This window comes from Antechinus flavipes, chromosome 2, assembly GCF_016432865.1.
Source record: "Antechinus flavipes isolate AdamAnt ecotype Samford, QLD, Australia chromosome 2, AdamAnt_v2, whole genome shotgun sequence".
Taxonomy (NCBI): Eukaryota; Metazoa; Chordata; class Mammalia; order Dasyuromorphia; family Dasyuridae; genus Antechinus; species Antechinus flavipes.
Window position 1 is genome coordinate 342,506,825 of NC_067399.1, and position 24,592 is coordinate 342,531,416.

Sequence of the window (24,592 nt, forward strand, 5' to 3'; positions counted from 1 at the left end):
ATTTTAGAACCGGCCTTCTCTTGATCTTTGTCTGGAACCTGGTGTCTATCTTGAATCCTAATTATCCTGACTGCCTTGGGTCTTTTGGCTTGGACCTAAGGAGATAGTCTTAATATTGCTTGTGGGGTCTGTGTTGGCTACTGTTTGGGGCAATTGCACCTACCCAAACTGACTACTCAGGAGTCGCTCTAAATGATGTACAGAAAGAATTTATTAGAATCTCAAGAAGCGGACCGTCCTGGCCTGTGGGCCCGAAAGGATAGCAAAGATACCCACAGGAGAAGAGTCATTCACTTGAAGATGCTTACAACTTTTATACATTTCAGACAAAGAACCCCCAAAATCCCACCCTCTATAGGTTGTGTTTGGTTACATAAACCTTTATCTCCCTATTTGGTCAGTGGAATGCAGTGAAAAAGGTGATATACAGCTTCGACCATCTAATTCCTTCTTTGGACAATGGAATGCAGTCCAGGTCTCATCTAAAATCATGTGACTGGGGCCTATAGGCCTGATCTACTTTAGTTAACAGTCTCTGATCAATATGTGCTTAAATCTGTAAGTTCTTCACCTTTCCACACACTTCTACCTTTCATATGTCCTGTTCTCAGGGGAGATGCAGATCAACTGCATCAACCTGAAGATTTCAACATTGCTCTGGGAGCCACATTCTCCTTGCCCACCCATTGAGGCAGACCAAACACCCTAAGGAATACTACCTGTCATCTTGTTAAAATTGCCTTCCCTTCTTCTTCCCCTTCCCCCCTCACAAACAGCTTGAAGCTCTACTCATCCACTAGGAAGAATTTTTACATGCACTAAATGAACAATAAACAAATACATAAGTATCTCTTCTCTACCTATTTTCTAAATCTTCATCAGCAAATCAGTATACTTCACATGGATCCATGAATTTTGTAATACATTTTAAATAATATATTTATATTACATTTTAAATCAAATTGTTTATGTAGATTGGCTCACCCCACTACAAAAATTTTGCCCAGGGTCCTACTTAGTCTAGGATAACCTTGCCTTTAGGCAATATGATTCTATGACTTGGTGACTTTGAAGGAAGAGAGAACCATGTAACCAATCAAACATAACTGCATTGTGTTGGGTATTTCTTCACTGAGAAACATAATTATTTGTGATCTTGAAAAAGTCCTTTTTTTCTCCCAACCATTTTTACTTAAGAGGTCAATAATCCATTTTTGATCAATAAAAACTCATTTCATCCATCTCCTCCCTTCTCATTAAGGGAAGGTATTACTTAAAATATCTTTGTGCTATGCTAGGTTGACCCTGAACTGGCAGCCCATCTCACCACTCTGGTTGTCTGAGAACTGATGAGCTCTGAGATGATACATTTTATTGTTTTTGTTTTGTTTCATTTCTTTGTTGTAGAATGGAAACAAGCAAATCTAGGAAAACATGCACATATGCATTCACACATTAAATAGAAAGAAAATTAATCAGAATTAGAGAAACTATACTGATTGACATTTGGTATTCTCAATACCTTCTGCTGATTAGTGTGGATCCTTTGGTATGCACAAAATATGCATTCTAAAGCAATATTTTCTGAAGAAAAGAGCAGCTACAAGCCTCAATAGATAAGTGTGGACCTGGAGTCAGGGAGATCTGAATTCAAATATGTCTTTAGACCCTAGCTGTGAGACTCTGAGCAAATCACTTAAACCTATTTGCCTCAGTTTTCTCATCTGTAAAATGAGCTAGAGAAGGAAGGCAATCCACTCTAGTATTTTTGCCAAGAAAACCCCAAACTGGGGTCATGAAGAATCAGACAGGCCTGAATAACAACAACTACAGAAAAAGTTCACTAATATGGGGGAAATTCTGCTATTTTTTTGTTCAAGGAGTTCTGGCAAGGTGGTCAACCCCTCAGATCCATTCAAATAAAAGAAATAAGGTGTAATAAAGAATAAAGGTGTAATAGGATGTTGAAGATGAATACTTAATGTAGAGCAGAAATCTCTCCAGCCCCCATGGAGTTTGCCCAGACCCTGGATTGATTTGACAAGATATCAGTAAATTAGCCTTCCTAGTCTAAGAGGTAGCAAAAAAGGCTATAAACAGCTCATGTGTACTGAGTGCACAAGAAGCAGAGAGGCAATAAACACACCTAGGAGTTGGATAGAGCTATAACCACTAGTAGGAGCTTTGCAAAATTTCAAGGAGGAGCCATGGAGAAGAGATGCCATGGAAGTGGCAGAGGAGTTGCATCAAGGAGGTGGGTCACCAGAATCATAATTCAGAACAAGATATATCAAGGAGCATATTGCTTTGCTGAAACATCCAAAGGGAAGACTAGCTGGTGCTGTCTCTCTTTCATTTGGTTCCTCCTGAGAGGTCATACGGCTTTTCTCAAAACTTATCTCAATTTCTTTAAAGTTTATTTACTTTTCTATTTAATATCTTTTTAAATCTACTTACTCATGGTATTACTGTTCAATTGATGAGGGATGAAGGTACTGAAGAAGAGCTTAGACAGGAATGGATGAGGTTCCATGCTCTCCAAGCTTGGGTTGGGGGGAGGGGCAGGGGCGAAGGAACTCACTAAACCCAAAGGCTATGATAAAAAGCTTTATTGTTAAAGAAACACCAAGAGGGATTCTCTTGCAGGCATATCATTCTCAAGAGAGAAATGATCTGAAAAGAGTCATTTTCTGAAGATCCATTTTATGCATGAGTCTAAGGGAAGTCTCAAGTAAATGTGAAATCTTGCCAGGGGTTATGACTTCCCCAAGAAAGCTTATCTTGCTCTGAGAGGATGCAAGACTATTTGGGTTTGTAGATCAAAGGAGACATTTTTTTGTGTGTGATTTTTTACATAATTTTACAGGGCTCACTCAGGCCATACAGAGTTTTACTCTCATCACAATGTGTTTCATTACTTAAAACAATAGGTATAGTTTGGAAAGAAGAGCCTATGTTCATTTACCTACCACACATACTACCTATCTTATGGAATTTGAATCCTGCTCTATCTGCTGGCTACTTTTCTTATACTTCCCACCTACCCACCCACCATGAGTCCAACTGTAACTTTCACAGATGCAAGAACAGTTTTTTCTTAAATAACTTTTACAAAGTAGTTCCATACATCAGTTAAGTTCAAAGTTTAAATGGCTTGAATAAGTCATTTAAATTTTTCTGAGTCTCAGTTTGTCATAAATCATAACAAAGGGAATTGAACTACATGATTTTTAAGGTACCTTCCATCTCCCAAATCCATAAACTCATTTCCTATCCATGTCCCACAAAGGAAGTCAATGTTATGTTATGCCACAGTTCTCTTTAATGGTCCTGACTCAGTTTCCCTGTACTAGTTTCCCTTGTCTCAGTTTCTTTAACTGCTCTGGCTCAATCCCCTAAGCTGTAAAACTCCCCCTCTGGTCCATTGAGATTGAGGACTATTTGCTCTAAGGTTATAAATTGTTAGCAAGATAAACAAGAGAGTAGACCTCCTGACTCTTTTCTGTCCTCAAGAATTTACAATATCCCTCTAAAATATTCCAAGATACCTCACTGACATCTTTATTTCTGTGTATTCAGACATCCTGTCTCTAGGTTTTTAGGATTTATGGCCTCCCCTATCCTGACAGAAGTTTCCCCGTGCTTCTTACCCCTTCCTTTGTTTAGAGAAAAGGTATTTAAGAAGTTGGGGCTCCTCCATTCATTGCTGGAGGCTGGCAGCTGTATGCTGGATGCTGTCCACTGGATTCTTTGGGATGACAGTCTCCTCCAGCCCTGGGACCAACATGTATGCCTTGGTCCCAATATATCTTTATCTCTGTCTGACTGGATAATTTGAGACGAGAGTCCTGTCCAGTCAATTTTACTCTCCCATTAATAAAATATTTAAAAACCTCTCTAATCTTTCTCCTACCTCAGTTTCTCCGGTATTACATTTTGGAGGTCCCACCGAGATGATAGAAATGGAGAACTGGATTAAAGATTAGAGACCTCCCAGTCTCCACCTAGGCTGGAGGAGGTTCAGGATTTTGGTCTATTCCTTGGGGAAAGATCAGCACTCTAGATAGAAAAGGAAGCGGTTCTTCAGCTTCAGGCCAGCCTACAGTGGACAACAAAATCGATTCGGCATTTGGGAGAGTAAGTCTGTCTGGGTACTTTTTGAGGTACCATCTGGTTCTGGTTCTGGTTCTGGTCTGGTCTGTTGCTAGCAATCTGTGGTCTCAGAATAAATACCGATGGGTTTAAAAGTTCTGAGACAGGTATTTTCCGGGGCGCTGGAAAATATCCTCTGAGTATGTGTTATATGTTTGTTTAATGTTGTAACTGTGTAATCTTTGTGATGTGTATTCTATGTTCTGTGTGATTTGTCTGTCTGTTATGTTGTTGGTTGAAAAATTTTCAAGAACAACACTGCAACTGTGCTTAGTAAAATGGAGCTCCACGTGTGTCTGTGTGTCTGTGTTAAAAGTTAGTAAGCTTGTAAGAGATAAGAATTCAGCCTCTGTGTTGCAAGCTTAGAAAATATCAAGAAATTTGAAAAATCTTTCTCTCTCCCTCTCTCTGTCTCTGGCTGACTGTAGCAGTCTTGTGGGGAAAAAGGAAAAAAAGGAAGAGAAGGGAAGAAATAAAAAAAAGAAAGAAAGAAAAAAATAGATTGAAAGGGATTTGAAAATTTGGACTAAATTCAAAGCTTAGCCTGGCCTGGGCAATAAAAATCTCTGGAGATAAGATGCTAGAAAGAAAAAAAACTTTTAAAAACAGCTGTATTTAGTTTAATTCAGTCTGTTACCTTCTGAAATATTTTGAGTTATTTGTTAATATAAGTTATACTTTAAATTCCAGTTCTGCTGGACATGTGTGGGGTTTTGTGGAGGTTTGGGCTATTCACTATAGTGTGAATGTCACAGTTTTTTGAAGGAAAAAGGAAAGAGGAATGCAGGTGATTAGGAAGGACTGATTTGCAGGACAATTAGAGGTTTGCATGGTTTTAGGAAGGTGAAAGAAAGACTTTTGGGAGTAGGTGAAGAGGTGGGGGAGGGAGCCACCCACTCCCACTGCCTTCTGCTATTTTACCAAAGGAGCATCTGATAGAAAAATTCCTTAAGGAGATTGTTCAAGTATGTAGCCAGGGAGAAAAAGAAAGTTGGAAATGGGTGGATTTGGGAAGAAACCTGATGTTGGGAAACTGATGGGCTAAATCTTGAAAAGGATCCCCATGTAGGAAATTGAGTGGGGAACCTGAGGGAAGTTTTTTTTCTAGGGGGCAGGAGTGGGGGAAAGGTGGCTACATGGAATCCTCTCCTCCCCTCTTCTCTCTAAGTGTGTTCCTGCCGTTTTTTCTTATCTGATTACGGCCAGTGCAGCAAACTGTGATTTAAAGGAACATAATTACTTTTAGGTTAATTGATTGAATATTTGTTTCTTCATACATAAAGGTTTTCTTGGTTAAGAGATATGGTCATAAATATGATCCATACTTTGGTGGGAATATTTCTAAAAGTTTGATTGCTATTTTTAAAAAAAACTTGAATTCTTTTATGTGAAATTGGGTCTTTTATATAAGTTTAAATTGATTGTATTGGGTCATCCTGAGGTTATTTAAAGGGCCTCTGAACATAATAGTTTTTTCTTTGTTCTTTTGAAAATGTTTCTTATGGAAATGCAAATATGCAATTTGGGATGTTTTTCTATGTATTGGGTATTTTTAAAGCAAAATGATTTGTATGTATAATGTTCACTCATGTAACATCTACCTAGATATGATAATTGTTCTAAGTTGTGAACTTACTGAGACAAAATTTCTTTCTGTTATTAGTATAAGGTTAGGGTAAATCTTTGTTTAAGATTTATCAGAAAATTGATTACTGGAATTTGTTATTGGAGGTAAAATTTCTTGGGCTTATAGTTAATTAGTTAATGCTATTTGGGAGTTTTAAAGCTCCACCCTCTGAGCTTTACTGAGACTATTGATTGGAATAAAACTGGGTTAAGGCTATTTTATTCTGCATGTGCTGAAGGTTGAGTTTTAACTGCTTATGTTATGTTATAATTATGTTCTTACATTTTTTCCTTCTGTAACTGCTCTCTATGATCAGAGCAATGGTCAACAGAACTGTTAATGCAATTCAGTTATGTCATGCCTTGTTATTTTCACTTTTGGTCATATGTAATCATTGTATCCTAAATGCTTGGGCAACTTAGTATTTCGCCTGGTCATCTGTCTGTTACTGGATATTTGTGTTTTGTTTTTTTAAGGTTTCTACATGATAAGAAGACAATTAACAGGGGTCTGTAAGACTGCAGTCCTTTGCCGGGCCTGTAAAACAAGCTCATCTCTTTACATATGAAACAATTTATTTTGGCCTCCTCATGTTTTGCAGCAGTCTGGTGAACTGAATCTTTCTATCTGAGGCTGATCTAACCTTTCTTTGTTAGATTTGTGTTTTTGTTCTAGATTTTGGTCAAATTACAGATATTGGTTTGCTTTTGGGACCTGGATCAGCTTTGATCACCTTTGATTGTCAGCATGATACACCCACTCTGCATGGAATGAGAACCTCCTATCACTTCACAGACTGAAGCAGCAGTTTTTACAATGAGACCATGGACTGGATCCTGCATCTAGTGTACTTTGGACTGATATGAGGGACTTTGGGAATGGTTGATGACTGACTGTTAAACCTTGCCTGGATCATCTATTACTGTGTGTTTAAGATTTGGGATGGGATTTGTTAAAACTGTGTAATTATTGCTGTTATGTTTGAGGGCTTTTTAGGGCATGCGACTGTACTAGTCTGTTATGTATAGGGATTTTGATACATCTGGGATTTATATGGGGAATAGTCATTTGATAATTCCTTTTGTGAGGAAAAAAAAGGGAGGGAGGAAGAGATAGAACATTGGGGAAACTGGTATATTTTTTTCAAAATACCTGAAAAAATGGGAACCCCTAGCTCCTATGGCCTTAGGCATTTCTGCCCCACCCCCAATCTCACTAGTTCAGATTGAATTTGGATGCTTTAGCTTTAGAATCCCTTATTTTGTTGGAATTGCCCTGGCAGACTCAGTTTTTTAGAAAAGTTTTAGAAATCAGACACCTGCCCTAGGACTGGCAGTCTCTCTGATCTGTTTTTCTTCAGTCCTGTAACCCCAGTTCATTAATTAGTACCTCAGCATTTCAAAGGACCTTGTTTGATATCAGGCATCTAAAAGTTTGGGGTTTGCCTGCCTTAAGGGTCTAACTGTGCATAATCTGTAATCTGATCCTTTCTGCAGCCCTGTTTCTTTGGGCAGGGACAGGTGGAGCTACTACAGCCTCATCCTTCTCCCCTGGAGTGGGTTGCCCTTTCAATGAGCCCTTGAGCCCTGCTGCTAGTTGGGTGCACAAATGACCACAGATCTAACTGTCCATCCCAAACTGGATTCTCTGGCTGAGATGGTGCTCCAGAACTGTAGAGGACCTGATATGCTTGCAACAAGGGAGCCTTTGTACAGCTGTTAACTCTGGGGTTATCAGGGAGAGACAGTTTTCTAGTTTTGTTTTGGGTTGGTCAAAATTATGGTGCTAAGACCTCCTGGGTATCTAGAGGAAGGTGCTAAGATTCAAAGGTTTGAATATTTAGGAGAGAGAGTGTGGAATGTTATGCCACAGTTCTCTTTAACTGTCCTGACTCAGTTTCCCTGTACTAGTTTCCCTTGTTTGCTCTAAGGTTATAAATTGTTAGCAAGATAAACAAGGGAGTAGACCTCCTGACTCTTTTCTGTCCTCAAGAATTTACAATATTCCTCTAAAATATTCCAAGATACCTCACTGACATCTTTATCTCTGTGTATTCAGACATCCTGTCTCTGGGTTTTTAGGATTTGTGGCCTCCCCTATCCTGACAGAAGTTTCCCCGTGCTTCTTACCCCTTCCTTTGTTTAGAGAAGAGGTATTTAAGAAGTTGGGATTCCTCCATCCATTGCTGGAAGCTGGCGGCTGGATGCTGGATGCTGTCCACTGGATTCTTTGAGATGACAGTCTCCTCCAGCCCTGGGACTAACATGGATTCCTTGGTCCCAGTATATCTTTATCTTTATTTATCTTTATCATTATTTCGATCCTACCAATAATTCATTCACTCAAGGACTATTTATTAAGCTTTTCTTTTGGGCTGAACCCATGATTTCATTAATATATGGAACACTCAAACTCCTTCTACTTATGCAAATCCTTAACTGTTCTGCAAAATTATAAATCTAGAGAGTTGACTGGGGGCATTAAGAGGTTAATGAACTTGCTCTGGGTCACAACTTCAGGATGTGTCAGAGATTGGATTTACTTGCTTGGAGCATGGCAAAATTAAGTGTCTTTCCCTAGGTCACACAGTTAGTGTTGGAGACCACACTTGAATCCCTACTCTAGAACTATGCCATGCTGTGCCACCCTTCCTTATTAGTGGGAAATATTACATACAGGACTACACTGTGGTCTGCTTCAGGGAAAATGCAAACATAATTTAGAGAAAACCTGCTTTGATGGAGCACAACAATGTAAAATGTGTTGTTTCTTTTATAGGCTTTTATACCTTTTTTTGCCTTCTGTTTGAAGTTTCTGTAGAGGGGAAGCAGGAAAGTAAATGAGAAAAACATAATAGACTTTTTAGTCAGAGGTCCAGGGTTCAAATCCCACCTCTAATGCTTACTAGCTGCCTAAGTTTAGACAAATCATTTGATGTTCATGATGAGGGGAAACCTGAAACTCTCTCTCATACTCTCTCTCTAGGAGTTTGGGGGAAAGTTTGGGAAATTCCCTCAGAGAAGCTCTCCCCTGAGAGACCTGCCCCAGGGAATCAAGATAAAGTAGTTTCATTCTGTTATCTGGGTGGGACTAGTTGAATCCAGGACCACTCCTACTTAGCCCCAGCTGGAGATGAAGATTTCTATCCAACTCTATTGAGTTGGAGATTAGTCAAGGGACACACATTCAATTCCAAGATTCTCTATTCTGATTCCAATTCAAACTGCTCCCAGACCCCACCAAGAAGCTGCCCATAAAACAAGCTTCCTTCAGCTCATTCCCTTGCAGAGGACCCAACATGCCCCTGGCATAGCTGCCATCCTCTGCCTACTGAAAAGACATTTTTCGCTCAGTGTTACTTCCGCTTCTCTTTCCCTCTTATTTCCCTAACAGAACCCTACTCCTTTTTACCTCTCTGTCGGGATTTCTTTACTAGAAACTTTCAGCCTGCAAAAGCTGACTTCTCAATTCTAATAATAAACTTCTTTTGCCAGTTTAACTTTTCAGGTTCGTAAATTCATTTACAAAGGCCTTGCACTTCCAGAAGGGGGTTCCCATAACTCCCTGACCTGTGCCGAACCTCATCATTCAGACTCCTCATCTGTAAAATTAGGAAGTTTAACTCATTGAATTCTGAAGTCTCTTCCAGACCTACAGTTCTGATTCCATGAACATAGAGTAGAAACTAACCATTTACAAATATGTCCAGCATAGGAACAAATATGAAGAAATGAAGAAAATGACTTAAAAATCATTTAGAACTCTCAGTATTGTTGGCTTTGGTTTCAATTAAGCAGAGAAAGAAATTCCTTACTCACTGGGAATTTGTGCTGTTTTCTTATTCAGTATTTTTCCTTTTGTCAAGTCAAATTCTAAAGGCAGAATGTCTCACAAGTACTTTTTAATGCATTTCATAATTTTGTTTATTGAGCCTCTCTCATGTGAAATTTGCAAGCAATTTCACAGCTATATCATTCTTAGACTTCAGTGTATGGGGCACTTATTGTTTGAGATGTTTAAGTTGGATTGCCTGCCTCATGGCTACACCTTTTTCTCCTTAGGGCCTGCCACATCTGCACCATATAAATAGTGGCTGGGTTTCAATCAACAACAACAAAAAAAGCATAGCTCCCCCAAATCCTGAATATTTATAGAAACTAACTCTTCTTTCCTTACTCCTCTCAGTACTATGCAATAACCCTTGTAAGTTTACAAAATGTTTTATATTTACTATTTCATTTGATCCTTTAAGATAGGTGACTTTTATCCCCATTTTACAGATGAAAACTGGAGCTGAGAGAAATTGACAGTGTGTCTAGAATATGATTTGAAAACAAGTCTTCCTGATTATAAACTCAACACTTTTTACTGTATCATCTAATTCCTAAGGGAAAACTGGCTTAAAAAATTCAACTGATGAACTTCCTTTATTCTGGAGGCCACTTAATAATCCAACTACTCTCAAATGTCAAAGAAACAGCTTCAGTCCAAGGGCAAGTCCTTACTTGCTCTTGACATATTTCTGTTTTCTCCATTAAACCCTAACCCCTTTTCTACTTTTGTACCTTTCCTTCCTTTCTAGCTTCTGACCGTTCCCTTATCTTCCTGATTACTGAATTTATATGGGTTTAGATTATATACTCTTTTCTCATAAAATAATTAGCCCTTACACTCCATAAAACAGTTATCCATTTTGAGAAATTCTTACTGGTCCAACTCTTTCTTCTATTGACCATAAAGAGATAAAAATTAGAGTTGTTGATAGGATAAAAAATTAGATACTAAATAATTTAATTCTAAACAATCCACATGTTAAAGAACAAGTCATAGAAACAACAGTTAATTTCATTAAAGATGTTAACAACAATGAGACAATATGGAACAACAATGGGGAATGGTATTAAGGAAGTCTTTAGAGAAAAAAATTTCTATCTCTTAGAAACTTCATGAGTAACAAAGTATTAAGAGTCGAAATTAGAAATCAAGCCATTCTCCAATTGATAAATGGTCAAAGGATATGAACAGACAATTTTCAGATCATAAAATTGAAACTATTTCTACCCATATGAAAGGGTGTTCCAAATCACTATTGATCAGACTCACTCCAGCAGGGGTACTTAAACTTTTTAAATAGGGGACCAGTTCACTGTCCCTCAGATTGTTGGAGGCCGGATTATAGTAAAAACAAAAACTTTGTTTTGTGGGCCTTTAAATAAAGAAACTTCATAGCCCTGGGTGAGGGGGATAAACGTCCTCAGCTGCCGCATCTGGCTCACAGCCCATAGTTTGAGGACCCCTGCGAGAAATGCAAATTAAGACAACTCGGAGATACCACTATACACCTGTCAGATTGACTAAGATGACAGGAAAAAATAATGATGAATGTTGGAGGAGATGTGGGAAAACTGGGACACTGATGCATTGTTGGTGGAGTTGTGAAGGAATCCAGCCATTCTGGAGAGCAATCTGGAATTATGCCCAAAAAGTTATCAAACTGTGCATTCCCTTTGATCCAGCAGTGTTTCTACTGGGCTTATATCCCAAAGATATACTAAAGAAGGGAAAGGGACCTGTATGTACCAAAATGTTTGTAGCAGCCCTGTTTGTAGTGGCTAGAAACTGGAAAATGAATGGATGCCCATCAATTGGAGAATGGCTGGGTAAATTGTGGTATATGAATGTTATGGAATATTATTGTTCTGTAAGAAATGACCAGCAGGATGAATACAGAGAGGACTGGCGAGACTTACATGAACTGATGCTAAGTGAAATGAGCAGAACCAGGAGATCATTATACACTTCGACAACGATATTGTATGAGGACATATTTTGATGGAAATGGATTTCTTTGACAAAGAGACCTGAGTTTCAATTGATAAATGACAGACAAAAGCAGCTACACCCAAAGAAAGAACACTGGGAAAAGAATGTGAACTATCTGCATTTTTGTTTTTCTTCCCGGGTTATTTATACCTTCTGAATCCAATTCTCCCTATGCAACAAGAGAACTGTTCGGTTCTGCAAACATATATTGTATCTAGGATATACTGCAACATATCCAACATATAAAGGAGTGCTTGCCATCTAGGGGAGGGGGTGGAGGGAGGGAGGGAAAAAAAAATCGGAACAGAAACGAGTGTCAATATAAAGTAATTATTAAATAAAAATTAAAAATAAAAATAAAAAATAAATAAAATAAAATTGAAAAAAAATCAAAAAAAAAAAAAAAAGAATGTTTGTGGCAGTCCCTTTTGTAACGGCTAGAAACTGGAAAACGAATGGCTGCCATCAATTGGAGAATGGTTGGGTAAATTGTGACATATGAATGTTATGGAATGCAGGATGAATACAGAAAGGCTTGTAGAGACTTACATGAACTGAAGCTGAGTGAAATTGAGCAGGACCAAGAGATCATTATACACTTCAACAACAATACTTTATGAGGTTGTATTCCGATGGAAGTGGACATTTTCGACAAAGAGAAGATTTAATTCAGTTCTAATTGATCAATGAATGTACAGAATCAGCTACAGGAAATGAGTGTAAACTGTGCACATTTTTGTTTTTCTTGCCAAGTTATTTTTACCTTCTGAATCCAATTCTTCTTGTGCAACAAGAGAACTGTACAGTTCTGCACACATATATTGTATCTAGGATATACTATAACATTTAACATGTATAAGACTGTCTGCCATCTAAGGGAGGGTATGGAGGGAGGGAAGGAAAAAACTGGAACAGAAGTGAGTGCAAGGGATAATGTTGTAAAAAATTACCTATGCATATGTTCTGTTAATAAAACGTTATAATAATAATAATAAAGAAGATAATAAAAATTATTTCAGAAATTTTAAAAAAAGAGTCAACTTAATTAAGATTTAATTAATTAAGAGTAGACTGCCTGAAGCACTGATCACAAAATCACAGAATTTGAATACTGGAAGAGACTCTTGCAGCCATTCTCTTCTCCAGTAAAAAAAAAAATATCCCTTAAGTCTTTTAACCTTTATCTATAGGTTATGTTCCCCAATTTTTTCTTTCATTTTTCTTGTTTTCCTCTAGAGCATCTTCATTTTCTTAATATACCTTCTACTCAAAGATATGATTTTCTAATGAGAAACCCTTAATGTTAAGAAAATAGAAGGATTAATTCTGGATATTACATATCATACTATCATTATTCACTCTAATAAAATATAAATTGAATTAATTATTCTTATTTACTTTGTGATCCATTTTAAGCCACAGACATGTTTCTGTTGAAACTGAATCTCCATGATTCTTATTCACTTCTTATATTTAGGATCTTTCTTTTATCTTCCACTTGCCCATATTAAATTCATTTTGCCTTGATCAGTATTTTCTCTTAGCTGTCAGGGTTATTTTGGATTCTATTCCTACCTTCTACATTGTTGAATTTTCTCACTATAATTTCTTAATGTCATCATCTGGATTAGAAATGTCAAACTTAAATTGCAAAACTCTTCTGAGTGCTCCTGAAACAAATTAAAATTGGGAAATGTTTAACCAAAAAACCACAATATAATTTCATAAAAGTGTACTGTGAGTATATCCCCCCCACATCAAAACATTTACTTATCTGAAGCCCATATGGAGATTGTATCAGCCCAGCAATGCTTCAAATGCTTATAAAGAGTGGACTCTGTTCATCTGAATCTTCTTTTCTCTTTACCTCTCTTTTTTAAGAAGTCACATCTAAAGGAAAATAGAAGTGTACACAGAAGTAACTGCTATAAAGAATAAGGTCAGGATTCTAGAAACAATGTTCCTTGGGCCATCAAACACAAAGACAGATGTTATATAACTGAAACTCTCAGATTAGAAACCTCCAAGGCAACATTTCCTAACTCCTTTGGGCTCTCTCATAGAGATAATAATCTGTTTCCCTCTGGGCTTAGGGGAAATCCACTTACCTTTCCTTGTTTTTGATACTGACTTTATTATTTAGAAAGAATATTAATCATAGGCTTTTGCTGGTTTGAGTGTTTACAGCTAAAAAAAGGAAGTTCAAGGAGAAACATTCTGAGAAGAAAGATAAGCACAGAAATAATACTGGGGTGTTTGTTTTTTCTGAAAGTAATTTCCCTGACTGGGGGCTCAGAGCTAACAAAAGGATAAAAAGAATTACAGATCCTTTTAAACTATTTCCTAAAGCAGAGACGATATTTAAATTATGCAACTCATAGAGGAAATAAATCAGAATTAGGATGAAGGAAAACAGAAGTAATCAAACTACAATGATCAACATATATACATATATATGCAAGTATATACATATATATTTATATATATAGGCATATGTATACACCTATACATATGTACTTTGTAAACCTTAGAATATTATATAAATATCAGCTATCATTACTATTATGATTCCTTTTCTCTTTGCCATCCCTGAGTGTCATATAGTAGCTAAGCCCAACACTAATTATTTTATTAAAAGATCACTTTTTTATCAACTCTAGAAAATTATTGACTTGTCACATTGAGTTCTAAATCAAAGTGCTCTAGAAGTTCTGCCCACCTGTTAAATATTGTTGAACTCTTTGCTGTTCACTTCTTAGAAAATATCTTGTATAGAAGTACTTTCAGTTCCTACTATCATTTAAAAAAACACAAGGTAGGGAATTGGGGAGGGAGGAGGCAGTGCAAACAATACTACAGTTATTATACCTTAACTTTTATAGAATATCTTACACCTTACAAAGCCTTTCCATATATTCAATTTCCTTTTGATCCTCACAACAACCCTGTGAGGTAGGCAAGGCAGGCACAGTTTGTAAGTAGTAGAACCAGGTCACAAATGCAGGTCTTATAATTCTGAATCCAGTGCCTTTTCCCCATTATATTTCATTTCTTTATATGAAAAAAAATTTATTAAAAAAAACAAGTCAAATTCTCTCCCCTTTGGTCCTTATGATGGGAAACTTTTGATTAATCCCAAATTTATGATTCCATAATACTTGCCAAACCATAGCACTGTGCAGAATTATAGTCTTTGTACATTCAGGAGGAAGTTTTTTCCTTTCTATCCTCTTATGATATTAGGTATTTGTCATATTCAGGACATATTATAAGCTTTTCTTTTCAATATAGGACTGCAAGTTCACATGCAGAGCACTGGACTTTGAATATAAAGACCTGACCTCAAGTTCTAATAGAGGCAAACAGTTTTTCCCTCGATCCTTTTCATTTCCTCTGTTCTGTGGGAACAAATCTTCCAACTGGCAATGGTAACAATTTTTGATTCCTCTGGTGGCTTATATGCCAGGAGGACCTATTTTCGCATTCTTTCTATTTATTGTTCTTTTAGCCATTCCAGATTAATTCTCCATATTCTCCTTGGCCCATGGAGAAAACAGGAATCTCATCCTTTTACATCACAATCTCTCTGCATCTTGTATATCTAAGTCTCTGTATCCTCACCTATAAAATGAGAGAGCTTATAAATGAATTGTACCTCCTTGGGCTAACTATCTACCTCCTCACACAGAGAGCAACTTGACCATTAATTTCAATGGCTGATACCCAAGTTGGGCTGCTGTAAAAGTTGGCCAAACCCTATGAGGGAGGTGGGACAAACATTATTATCACTGATTTTAGGATGGGGAAACTGAGGCTTGGTAAGATTTAAATTACTTGCCCTTGGTCACACAGCTTGTAAGTACTTGTCAGAGCTATAATTTTAAGTCTAGATCTTCGGTTTCAAAGTTCAATTCTCTTCTTACAACACCACACAAGTCTCCTTTGTGATAGTCAACAATAAATTTGGCAGAGCTTTGCTGTTACTAAATTTGGGCTTTATCTTTTGCTCATTGTAACCACCCTGGGCAATTATTTTTATTCTTAAGAAACCCAATACTTTTGCACTTATCTATGGCCTCTTTCTAAGTTTAGGGCTCTAAACTCATTACCTAATTAAGTGACATTCAGTCTGTGGTTCTCCAGACATATGTGATTCAAACTGAAGATAAATGTTTTTGAGACGCCTAACTAAAAATTATCATATCAGAATATTCATATAAAATAAATAAGCTCCATAAAATATTATAGTAGTTACATAGCTCAATGAGGAGTGAATGTTGTTCAGTTGTTTCAGTCATGTCTGACTCTTCATGATCTCATTTGAGTTTTCTTGTCATTTCCTTCTCTAACTCATTTTACAGATGAGGAAACTGAGGCAAATGAAGTTAAATGACTTGCCCAGGGTCACACAGGTAGTAAGTGTCTGAGGATATATTTGAACTGGTGTTCTATCCACTGCATCACCTAGATGCTGAGGAGGATTTCAAATACTGTGTGAGAATATAATTGGGGAATAGAGAGAATGGAGTGCAACTTAAATTCTCATTCATGTCCCTATGAAATAGGTGAGGGGCAGGCATCATTATCCCTGTTTTACAGGTAGCTAAACTGAGGCACACAAAGGTGATTTGTCCAATGTTACATTTAAGTAAATAAAAACAACCTTGGACTGAACCTAGGTCATATTATCTTTCTATTATTGCTCTACCCACAAAACCTTGTTTCAATTTCAAATACATATAGGAATATACATACATATAGACGTGTGTAAATATATGTGTATACATACATATATACACACAAAAAGAAAAAGAAACAGAAAGAGAGAAAGAATGAGAGAGAGAGAGAGAGGTATACCTAAAAAAAATAAATCGAGTTAATTTTTTCATTAAAATTTGGAAAGCCTTTTAATATTCAGTAAAAGAAAAGCAGATAAGTAGCCACAACTGCATTAGAATCTTTTTAGTTAAAGCCCTCCAATAAGGAAAAATTCCATGGATGAAAAATCCTTTTCCAGATCAAAGTTGGGAACACTGATACCTTCCCTGATTTCAACAGGGTCTTAAGTTCAGTATGAAAACACAATTTTCTCCTACATCTATTGTCAATAGATGTCAGCATTTGCCCAAAACCTTCTAGAAACAGGTCTATTACTATATTTTTGAAGCATCTGTGATTTCATTAGTGGGAAGTACCCTACCTCCTCAGAACTCCCTCCACTGAGGCAGATAGCAACTCATTATGACAAATCTTAGTTAAATGTGACTTATCCAGTATCACAGTTAAATTGTCAAAAGTGGGATTTGAACCCTGAATCTAAGTCCAGCTTGCTCTATTCTGACCCATGCTGATTACTTTATCCAAAATGCAATAAATGCATTTTTCCTGATTTTTTTTAAATGTGAAAAATAATACTTTCCCATATTTCTTCTGTGAGGAAGATGGAACAAGGACCAATGCTTTTCAAAGGGGAGCAAATTTTTATTCAATACTTCTTAACAATGGAATAATGTGCCTATAAAAGTATTGTGTGCTATCTTCCTTCTTTGCAGAGAATGTGAGTAATGTCAAGTTGGCATTAATTTTGTTAAACTGCCCTTTCCCCTCTTTTTTTGTATGTATTACAACTGATGGCTCATGGGACAAGAGAGGAGTGATATATTCAAATGAAAGTATGTAAAGACACGATATAGAAATAATTTTAAAGCCAAATGTTTTCTATCCCTGGAAATATTCAAGCAGAGGCCAGATAATAAAACTATCATATTGCAGAAGAGCTTCCTGAATCAGACTTCCTTTCCTTCTATCTCTAGGACTCTATGATATCTCTATTCTCAGCAAAGGATTAGGATGATGTGAAGCAGCCAAGGCAAATGACTCAGAGCCATGAAAACCTGGGTTTAAATCTCTCCTCTGATAACATCATAGTTGTGTTAACCTGGGCAGGTCACTTAAGCTCTTAATGCTTTAGAAAATTCTCTAAAACCAGGTGTAGAAAAGATGTTGACTGGCATTTGTAGAGGGAATTTTTTTATCTAGGACTTCCCTGTATCAATGTTATCACAGGTCCAATCCCCAACATTACTTAGGGCAACACAGCTTCTCCTGCCTCTTAGATACAGGAAAAAAGCACTAACAATACTAATAGTTAATACTAGTGTTGTGTTTTTAATCCTAGAGACCAGGAGGTGCTAGAAAACAAGTATCATTCTCTCCATTTGGCAGATGGAAAGAATGAAACAGAGAAACTGTATAAATAATTTCAAGGGAGTCAGAGATGTTAACATAAGAAGAGTATGGGCACTCCGATTATAATGATAACAAAACTCTTTTTGTTATTGGGGGAAGGGAAAAGAAGTGCCTATGTAATGAAGTGTCTGGTTGACAGACAATCTTAATCTCCCTTCCCCCACCCCCACCTAAACCATAGGAAGGGAAAGAAATATCAGCAAATGGGTTTTAAAAAAGCAGTCACACTTTGCAGACAAGCAATTCTGGATTTGGAGTGGCACATGGTGGTAGTACACCACTTCGCCAACAGATATACAGGGAGTTCATAATTCTACCACAGAGGTCAAATTCCATGGGGTCCCGCCTAGGAGCTGAAATTCTGAGGGCAGAGCAGTAAAGAAATGGTCAGGGAAGAGCTAAGGCAGGCACATGAGGATAGCTCTGTTATTTAAGGCATGATTGCTCTCTGGTGAGTATTAAAGTAATTTGGTTACAAGTTCTTTCTATATTCTACATTGGGTGGTCTCTCAAACTGACCACTAGACCACTCTTCACTAGAATGCTTCAATCAGGATAGAATACAGCAAGTCTCTGAAAACTAGAGTCCTCCGAGGTCCTGCAAGTTTATATTAAAAAAGAGAAAAGAAAAAAAACTTATCCAGTTTCCTGTGTAACCTTATGTGGGACTAAAATTTCTAATAGTGCTTTCCTTCCTAAGTATCTCAGATACTATACCTGTACTTTTCTTTTTTAAGATGAGGAAGAGGGCTAGAAAGAGTCCTTTTCAATGACAATCACTACTATCCACTCAGTCACAGCACTTAAATCAAAACCCTGTTTAGAAAGGTGTGGCGCGTAGCTGCCACAGAAAGGCAGGGGGGGAAGGAAGGGAGGTCCTGTAGTGGCTTTTTGTGGTATTACCTGGAAAGTGATGGAGTAACTTGGAATATCGATTGCTAGAATACCCTTTCTCCCCAGTTCCTCTTTGCTTATTACCAAGAATCCCCTCAGAAGCACAAAGGAAGATACAACTCAAGGAGAGTGGTCATGAATTATGCTGAGCCCTAGCTTCCCAGGCCCCAAAGAAATGTAGTTCTTGGAAACTAAGGGTGAATTCTATGAAAAGTTCGACGCATTCTTCCTCGTTGAAGGTTGCCTTAGAGAGAAGCAGTAAGAAGTCTTGTGCAGTACTCCCTTCTCCCAGTCCTCTTTAGAAACCAAAGACTTGGCCAGAGGCATTGATGGTGGAGTGAAAGAGTCATTCCTTCTAAAGCTCCCTTATTTCCTGCCCAGACTGGCATGGAGTTTGGCTTCCAACGCCATCCGGTCAAAGGTACGCGTGTTAATTTCCTCCCGCACCTTTTCCCGAACGTGGAAAGAAGCTCGGGCAGTGGAGCGGGCATTCTCCAACGCGCTCCGCCTCTCTCGAGACAGGCGCTCGCTCCGCTCCCACTTGCGCTCAATGGCCTGTTGGAGCTCCCGCCTGCGGCTGTCCTCCTCACGGTCCACCTTTTCCTTGTTGGCCCGCTGTGCCCGCTCCTTCTCCAGCCGACTCTGCCCTATTCGACGAGCTTTCAGCTGCACTGCTTCCGACACCACCTGCGTAGCATGCTGCATGCGCTGCTCTCCGGCTTTGGCCAGTGCTTCCAGGTGTTCTTGATGTTCTCTCCCCTTGCGCTCGGCCACCTCCTTGGCCCTCCTGCCTTGCATTTCTTCCTTGCGTGCTCTTTCTCGCAAATGTCGGCTTCGCTGTTCCATCAGCTGCTCATAGTTCTCCTGAGCCCTTTCCAGACTCGCTTCCAGGGACAACCGCAGCCCTTCCTGTTCCTTGCGCTCTTTCCGGGCCAAGCCCTGTAACAATGCCTCGTGATGTGCCCGTTCAGCTCGACTGAGCTGCTGCTTCTCCCTCTGTAAGTGAGTGTCCTGTTTCCGCTTGGTCTGGGCTGCTCTCTCTGCCCGCTCCCGCCGGGCGTAGTCAACCCGTTCCCGCTCTTTCTGCCGACCTTCCTCCCACAGTTTGAGGTTGTGCTCTTGTTGCAGCTTCCGCATCCTGTCTTCGAAGGCTGCTCTTTGAGCTCGCTGCAGTCGAAGCTGACCCTGCTTCTCTAGGAGTTCAAGCCGCTGTTCTTCGCCTCTGGCATACTGGCTGCGCAGGCGCCTGGCGGCCTTGCGCTCCTGGTGGCCCAGCCTCTCCAGGCGCTCCTCTACCTGGGCAGTCCAGGCCTGGCGGCATTGCGCTAGCACCCGCTGCTTCTCCTTTTCTTCTTTTTCCCGCTGCTGCATGGCTTTCTTCCGCTGCAGCTCCCACTGGCTATGGGCAAATGCTTGCTGTTCTCGCAGCAGCTCTTCTTCCTGGTGCCTGGCCAACATAAGGGCAGCAATCTTACGGTCACGCTCCGGTAACCCTCGGAGGCCCTTCTCCTCCCGCACCTGGCGCACAATTCTCTCTACGTGGCGGGCAGTCTGAGGTGAATGGCACAGATCGCTCAAGCTGAAGCTGCGACCAGAGAGGGGCGTCAAGGTGAGGGCAGATGGCCGAGTCTGGGGATTGGGGGCTGACGCAGCAGACCCTGCCATGAGGCCACCCCCGGCTGGGTTTCGAAGCAGCCAGTGCTCCCTTAGACTATCACCACTGTAGGAGGAGGAGGAAGCCCCAGATTCTGAGCTTAGGGCCCCTTCTCGCCTGCATGACAGGGAATCTAAGGAGTGGCTCTTTTTGCCCGAACGGGAAGCAGCTGGAGGCGGCTTGGTCCGAGCTCTGGCGGGTGATGAAGAGGATTTGCAGGGAGCACGGGAAGCTTGGGGAGCACGAGGAGCAGGTGAAGCTGGGAGGCTGGCACTGCTGCTGCAGCTGCTACTGCTGCCCGGTCCTGCAGTCTGCACTGAGCCTGCAGTCGTGACTGTGCTGGTGGAGCCCAGAGGTGTGAAGAGTCGCCGTTTTTCCTCTTTGATGATGCGCTCCCGTTCAGCCCGGCACTGCTGTAGCTTGGCTAGGCGCTCCGCTTCATATACTTCGTAAAGTCCTGTAGCTACCCGCATTGAGCGGCCTGGTGCCTCACGAACCAAATCAGCTAAAGCCCGAGGCAGCAGCTCCACGGGCTTAACTGTACATCTGGCACAGGCCTCCAAAGAGCGGGGGCTGGTGAGCACATAGCGGCTGCCCTCTGCTTCTGGACAGTCAAAGTTGAACAGATCAAGGTGCAGCATAGGCGACTGTTCCCGCTGTTGACCTTCTCTATGGCTTGCCAGGCCCTCAGCTTTGCTGGGTACACTTTGGAGGGCAGAAGATGTTGAAGTGAACAATTGCGGGGCATCAGTAGGGATGGAGGATGCAGCTGCAGCTGCTCCATCTTCTCCAGCTCTACTTGGCTCAGCTTCTGTCTTTTCCTCCTCTGGCATAGGGTCCACCATGGTTCAACCCTGTCCGGTTTATGGAAGGGCTGTGGAAAACATGAGGAAAATTTCTTTTTAAAAATTCATACATATTCACAGAAAGCAATGACTCACCGAACTGAAGACCTAGAAGGAATATCAAAGTTTACCTAGTGCAATCCCTGACCATAACTTGAATCTTACAGAGTTACAACCTTCTAGACAAGTTATCCTTTATCTCTTTTTAAAGACCTCTAGTTATGGGAGAACTCTAGGTTTTCATTCCTTTTTAAGACAGCTAAATTAGAAGAAAGTGTTTCCTTTTGTTAAGCTGAAATTTTCTTACCCATAACCTCTTCTTGTTTCTAGTTTTGATCTCTGGGGCCAAACAGAAAAAAAAATTTAATCCCTCTTCTACAGTATAACCTTTCAAATATTTGAAGACAGGTATAGAAGTAGAAACAACCCAGTATAATAGCATATAATTGGGAGCCAAAGAATCCTATTTCAACTCCTTATTTTATCACTTACTGACTTTTCCTTAAACAAGTTACTTTCCTCTTTTGCAAACAAGTTTTTTTTTTTTTTTTAATTTTCCATCAAGGATTGAAGAAGCTGATCTTTAAGGTTTCTGCCAGCTCTAGATCCTGTATTCAACCCAGATTCTTCTAGTTAAATTTCTGTATACCTCCAGCAGCTAAGAGGCACAGTACATAAAGCTCCAGGCTTGGAGTAAGAAAGACCTGAGTTCAGATCCAGCTTCAGACTGGATATGTGACCCTGGGCAAGTCCCTATTTGCCTCAGTTACCTCATCTGTAAAATTAACTAGAGAAGGAAATGACAAACCACTCCAGTATTTTGCCAAGAAAATACTAAATGGGGCATGAAAAGTCAGGACTGAATAACCATAAAAACGCACATCCCAGCCTTTATTCTAGTTTGTTGATGTCTTTTCTAAAATGTGCTACTGTATACAGATGTGGTGTGACCAAGACAGTGTAGAAGGAAATCCTCTAAGCCCTCAGGATAGACCTTTATTAGAGTGGACATTCAGTCCACTTTCAACATTTCAGTCATTTCAATAATTGTTTGTTGAAAGAGAAATATGATTAAATGTATTCCCTGCCTATTTTACTCCATTCAACCTCATTCCTACCCTCACTCTACCCCCACTATCATTAATCCGATAATGGATTATATTTTAGATGAGCAGAAAGGAAATATTAATATGGTATTCCAGCAAACCAAACTGGATGAGGGGAAGGAGAGGAGGAAAAAGAAAGGCAAAAAGATTCTCCCAACTCCCTTCCATCCAGAACCTGTATCTCTCAGGGCCTGGGATCCTACAATGCCAGAATTCAAGAAGCAGTCAGTAGCAGTGAGGGGTAACCAATCTCTTGGTTCACTGAATATAATTAATTTCCTTCCTAATTGGAAGTTGCTAAATCTTGACTGGAAAGAAGGTGAAGCAATTCCGCCGCCACCACTGCCACCACTACCTCCACCACCACCATCCCCACCCCACCCCCCAAGAGATGGAGGATTCGCGGGAGGATTAACAGTATTTATTTTAGGGCTTAAATCAGATGGCTAAAATGCAAAGAGACTGCAGCTCCACAAAAATAAATAAATATATAAATAATCCCTTTCAGATCAAGAAAGTGCATTTATGCAAGAATGCCCTCCCTTACCCAATTTGAAGAAAAAGTTTACAGATGTCTTCTAGGACTAGAAAGAGCCTAAGGAAGGAAGGCTAGGGTGGGAATAGCTAATGAATGTGACTCGACACTTTAGGAACCTACGAGTCTTCAAAATGTATTTCAAACCAGCTAAGGTTCTTCCTTGGCGATGGGGAAGGGGATCCCAATGCCCCCTGCAGCTGATGCAGCGGACATTTGCCACAAAGCTACATTCTAGGCAGGCGGCCTTTCTGTTTCCTAGGCATCTCATAATCACTGCAGGAGCTCTGAGAAATCTCTCCCACCCTTCCATGTGCACACTACCTAGGAACCGCCTAATTGAAACCCGCAGCACTGCAACCCGTGGACCCGACCACACTACTCAAGTCCCCAAATGCCGCCTTCTTCTCCACCCACAACCCAATCAAGAATTCCAAAGGAGACAATCAAAAGGTACTCGGGGGATGGGATCCTATGCAGCCTAAAATAGTGACTATGCAGCCTAATCCCAAACGCGATTTACTTACTGCACTTTCCCGGGCACTGGAGGCAGCCCCTACGGCTTTTGTTCCCTGGTCCCTTGATTTGGCTTCAGCCCATCCAGCAATCTGTTCGGTAGCAGGATCAGGTTACCAGAGGCAGCTGCCTCAACACTAGCCGTAGCGGCGGCGGCAATAGCATCAGAAACCTCTCCATGGTTCCCAGCAAACCTTGCGCACACACGACCTACACGCGGGAGGGGGAGTGCTAGAATTCCTCCTTAAAATAACAATTCTTTCCTTCCCTCCCTTCACACCACTTTTCAAAAAAGGAAGAACAGCTATATCTCGAATGCATCTTTCCGCCCCTAACTAAAACCCAACATTTGCACAGGTCTGTTTTCCACCGCCCCCAGCTTCTCCTGGAGAAGTGCCGTGTTGAGTTTTCTCAAAGGGAAAAAGGAAAGAAAAGGGAAAAGCATCATCTAAAAATTGTCAGGTGTTGTCAAGTGAAACCCTGTTGGCCATATCGATTAGTCAGCCTCTGCTTGCCAGATGGGGGCTGGCCCCAACTAAGTCGTGGGATCCTGTCTGATTTTACCCCATCCCCTTTTTTAGTAATATTCGACAGCTTGGCCAGTCCTTCAGATGGACTGTGGCAAAAGATACAACTGTGAATGTTTGTTTGTTTGTTTTCATATCTTTTTATTTTTTTATTATTATAGCTTTTTATTTACAAGATATATGCATAAGTAATTTTTCAGCTACAAATCCTTTTGTTCCAACTTTTTCCCTCCTTCCCCCAGATGGCAAGTTGACCATTACATGTTAAATATGTTAAAGTATAAGTTAAATACAATATCTGTATATATGTCCAAACAGTTATTTTGCTGTACAAAAAGAATCGGAGTTTGAAATAGTGTGTAATTAGCCTGTGAAGGAAATAAAAAATGCAGGTGGAGAAAAATAGAAGGATTGGGAATTCTATGTAGTGGTTCATAGTCATTTCCCAGAGTTCTTTCCCTAGGTGTAGCTGGTTCAGTTCATTACTGCTCTGTTGGAACTGATTTGGTTCATCTCATTGTTGAAGAGGGCCACATCCATCAGAATTGATCATCATATAGTATTGTTGTTGAAGTATATAATAATCTCCTGGTCCTGCTCATTTCACTCAGCATCAGTTCATGTAATTCTCTTTAGGCCTTTCTGAAATCATCCTGTTGGTCAT

The 24,592-nt window shown here is 39.8% G+C and overlaps 1 protein-coding gene across 1 annotated transcript; it reads right to left on the reverse strand.

The window, feature by feature from the left end:
* Positions 1–14,192: 14,192 nt before the first annotated feature.
* On the reverse strand, positions 14,193–23,571 carry CCDC177 (coiled-coil domain containing 177). The gene is made up of 2 exons (XM_051977895.1): positions 23,413–23,571; positions 14,193–21,273 (listed from the first exon to the last, which is right to left on the reverse strand). Exon 2 carries the CDS (start codon positions 21,242–21,244, stop codon positions 19,112–19,114), a length of 2,133 nt encoding a protein of 710 aa, XP_051833855.1. The 5' UTR covers positions 21,245–21,273; positions 23,413–23,571; the 3' UTR covers positions 14,193–19,111.
* Between the last annotated feature and the right edge of the window lie 1,021 nt (positions 23,572–24,592).

What these genes read in the sequence shown, in the direction of transcription:
- CCDC177 (XM_051977895.1), bottom strand. Translation starts at nt 21,244, where the DNA reads ATGGTGGACCCTATGCCAGAGGAGGAAAAGACAGAAGCTGAGCCAAGT.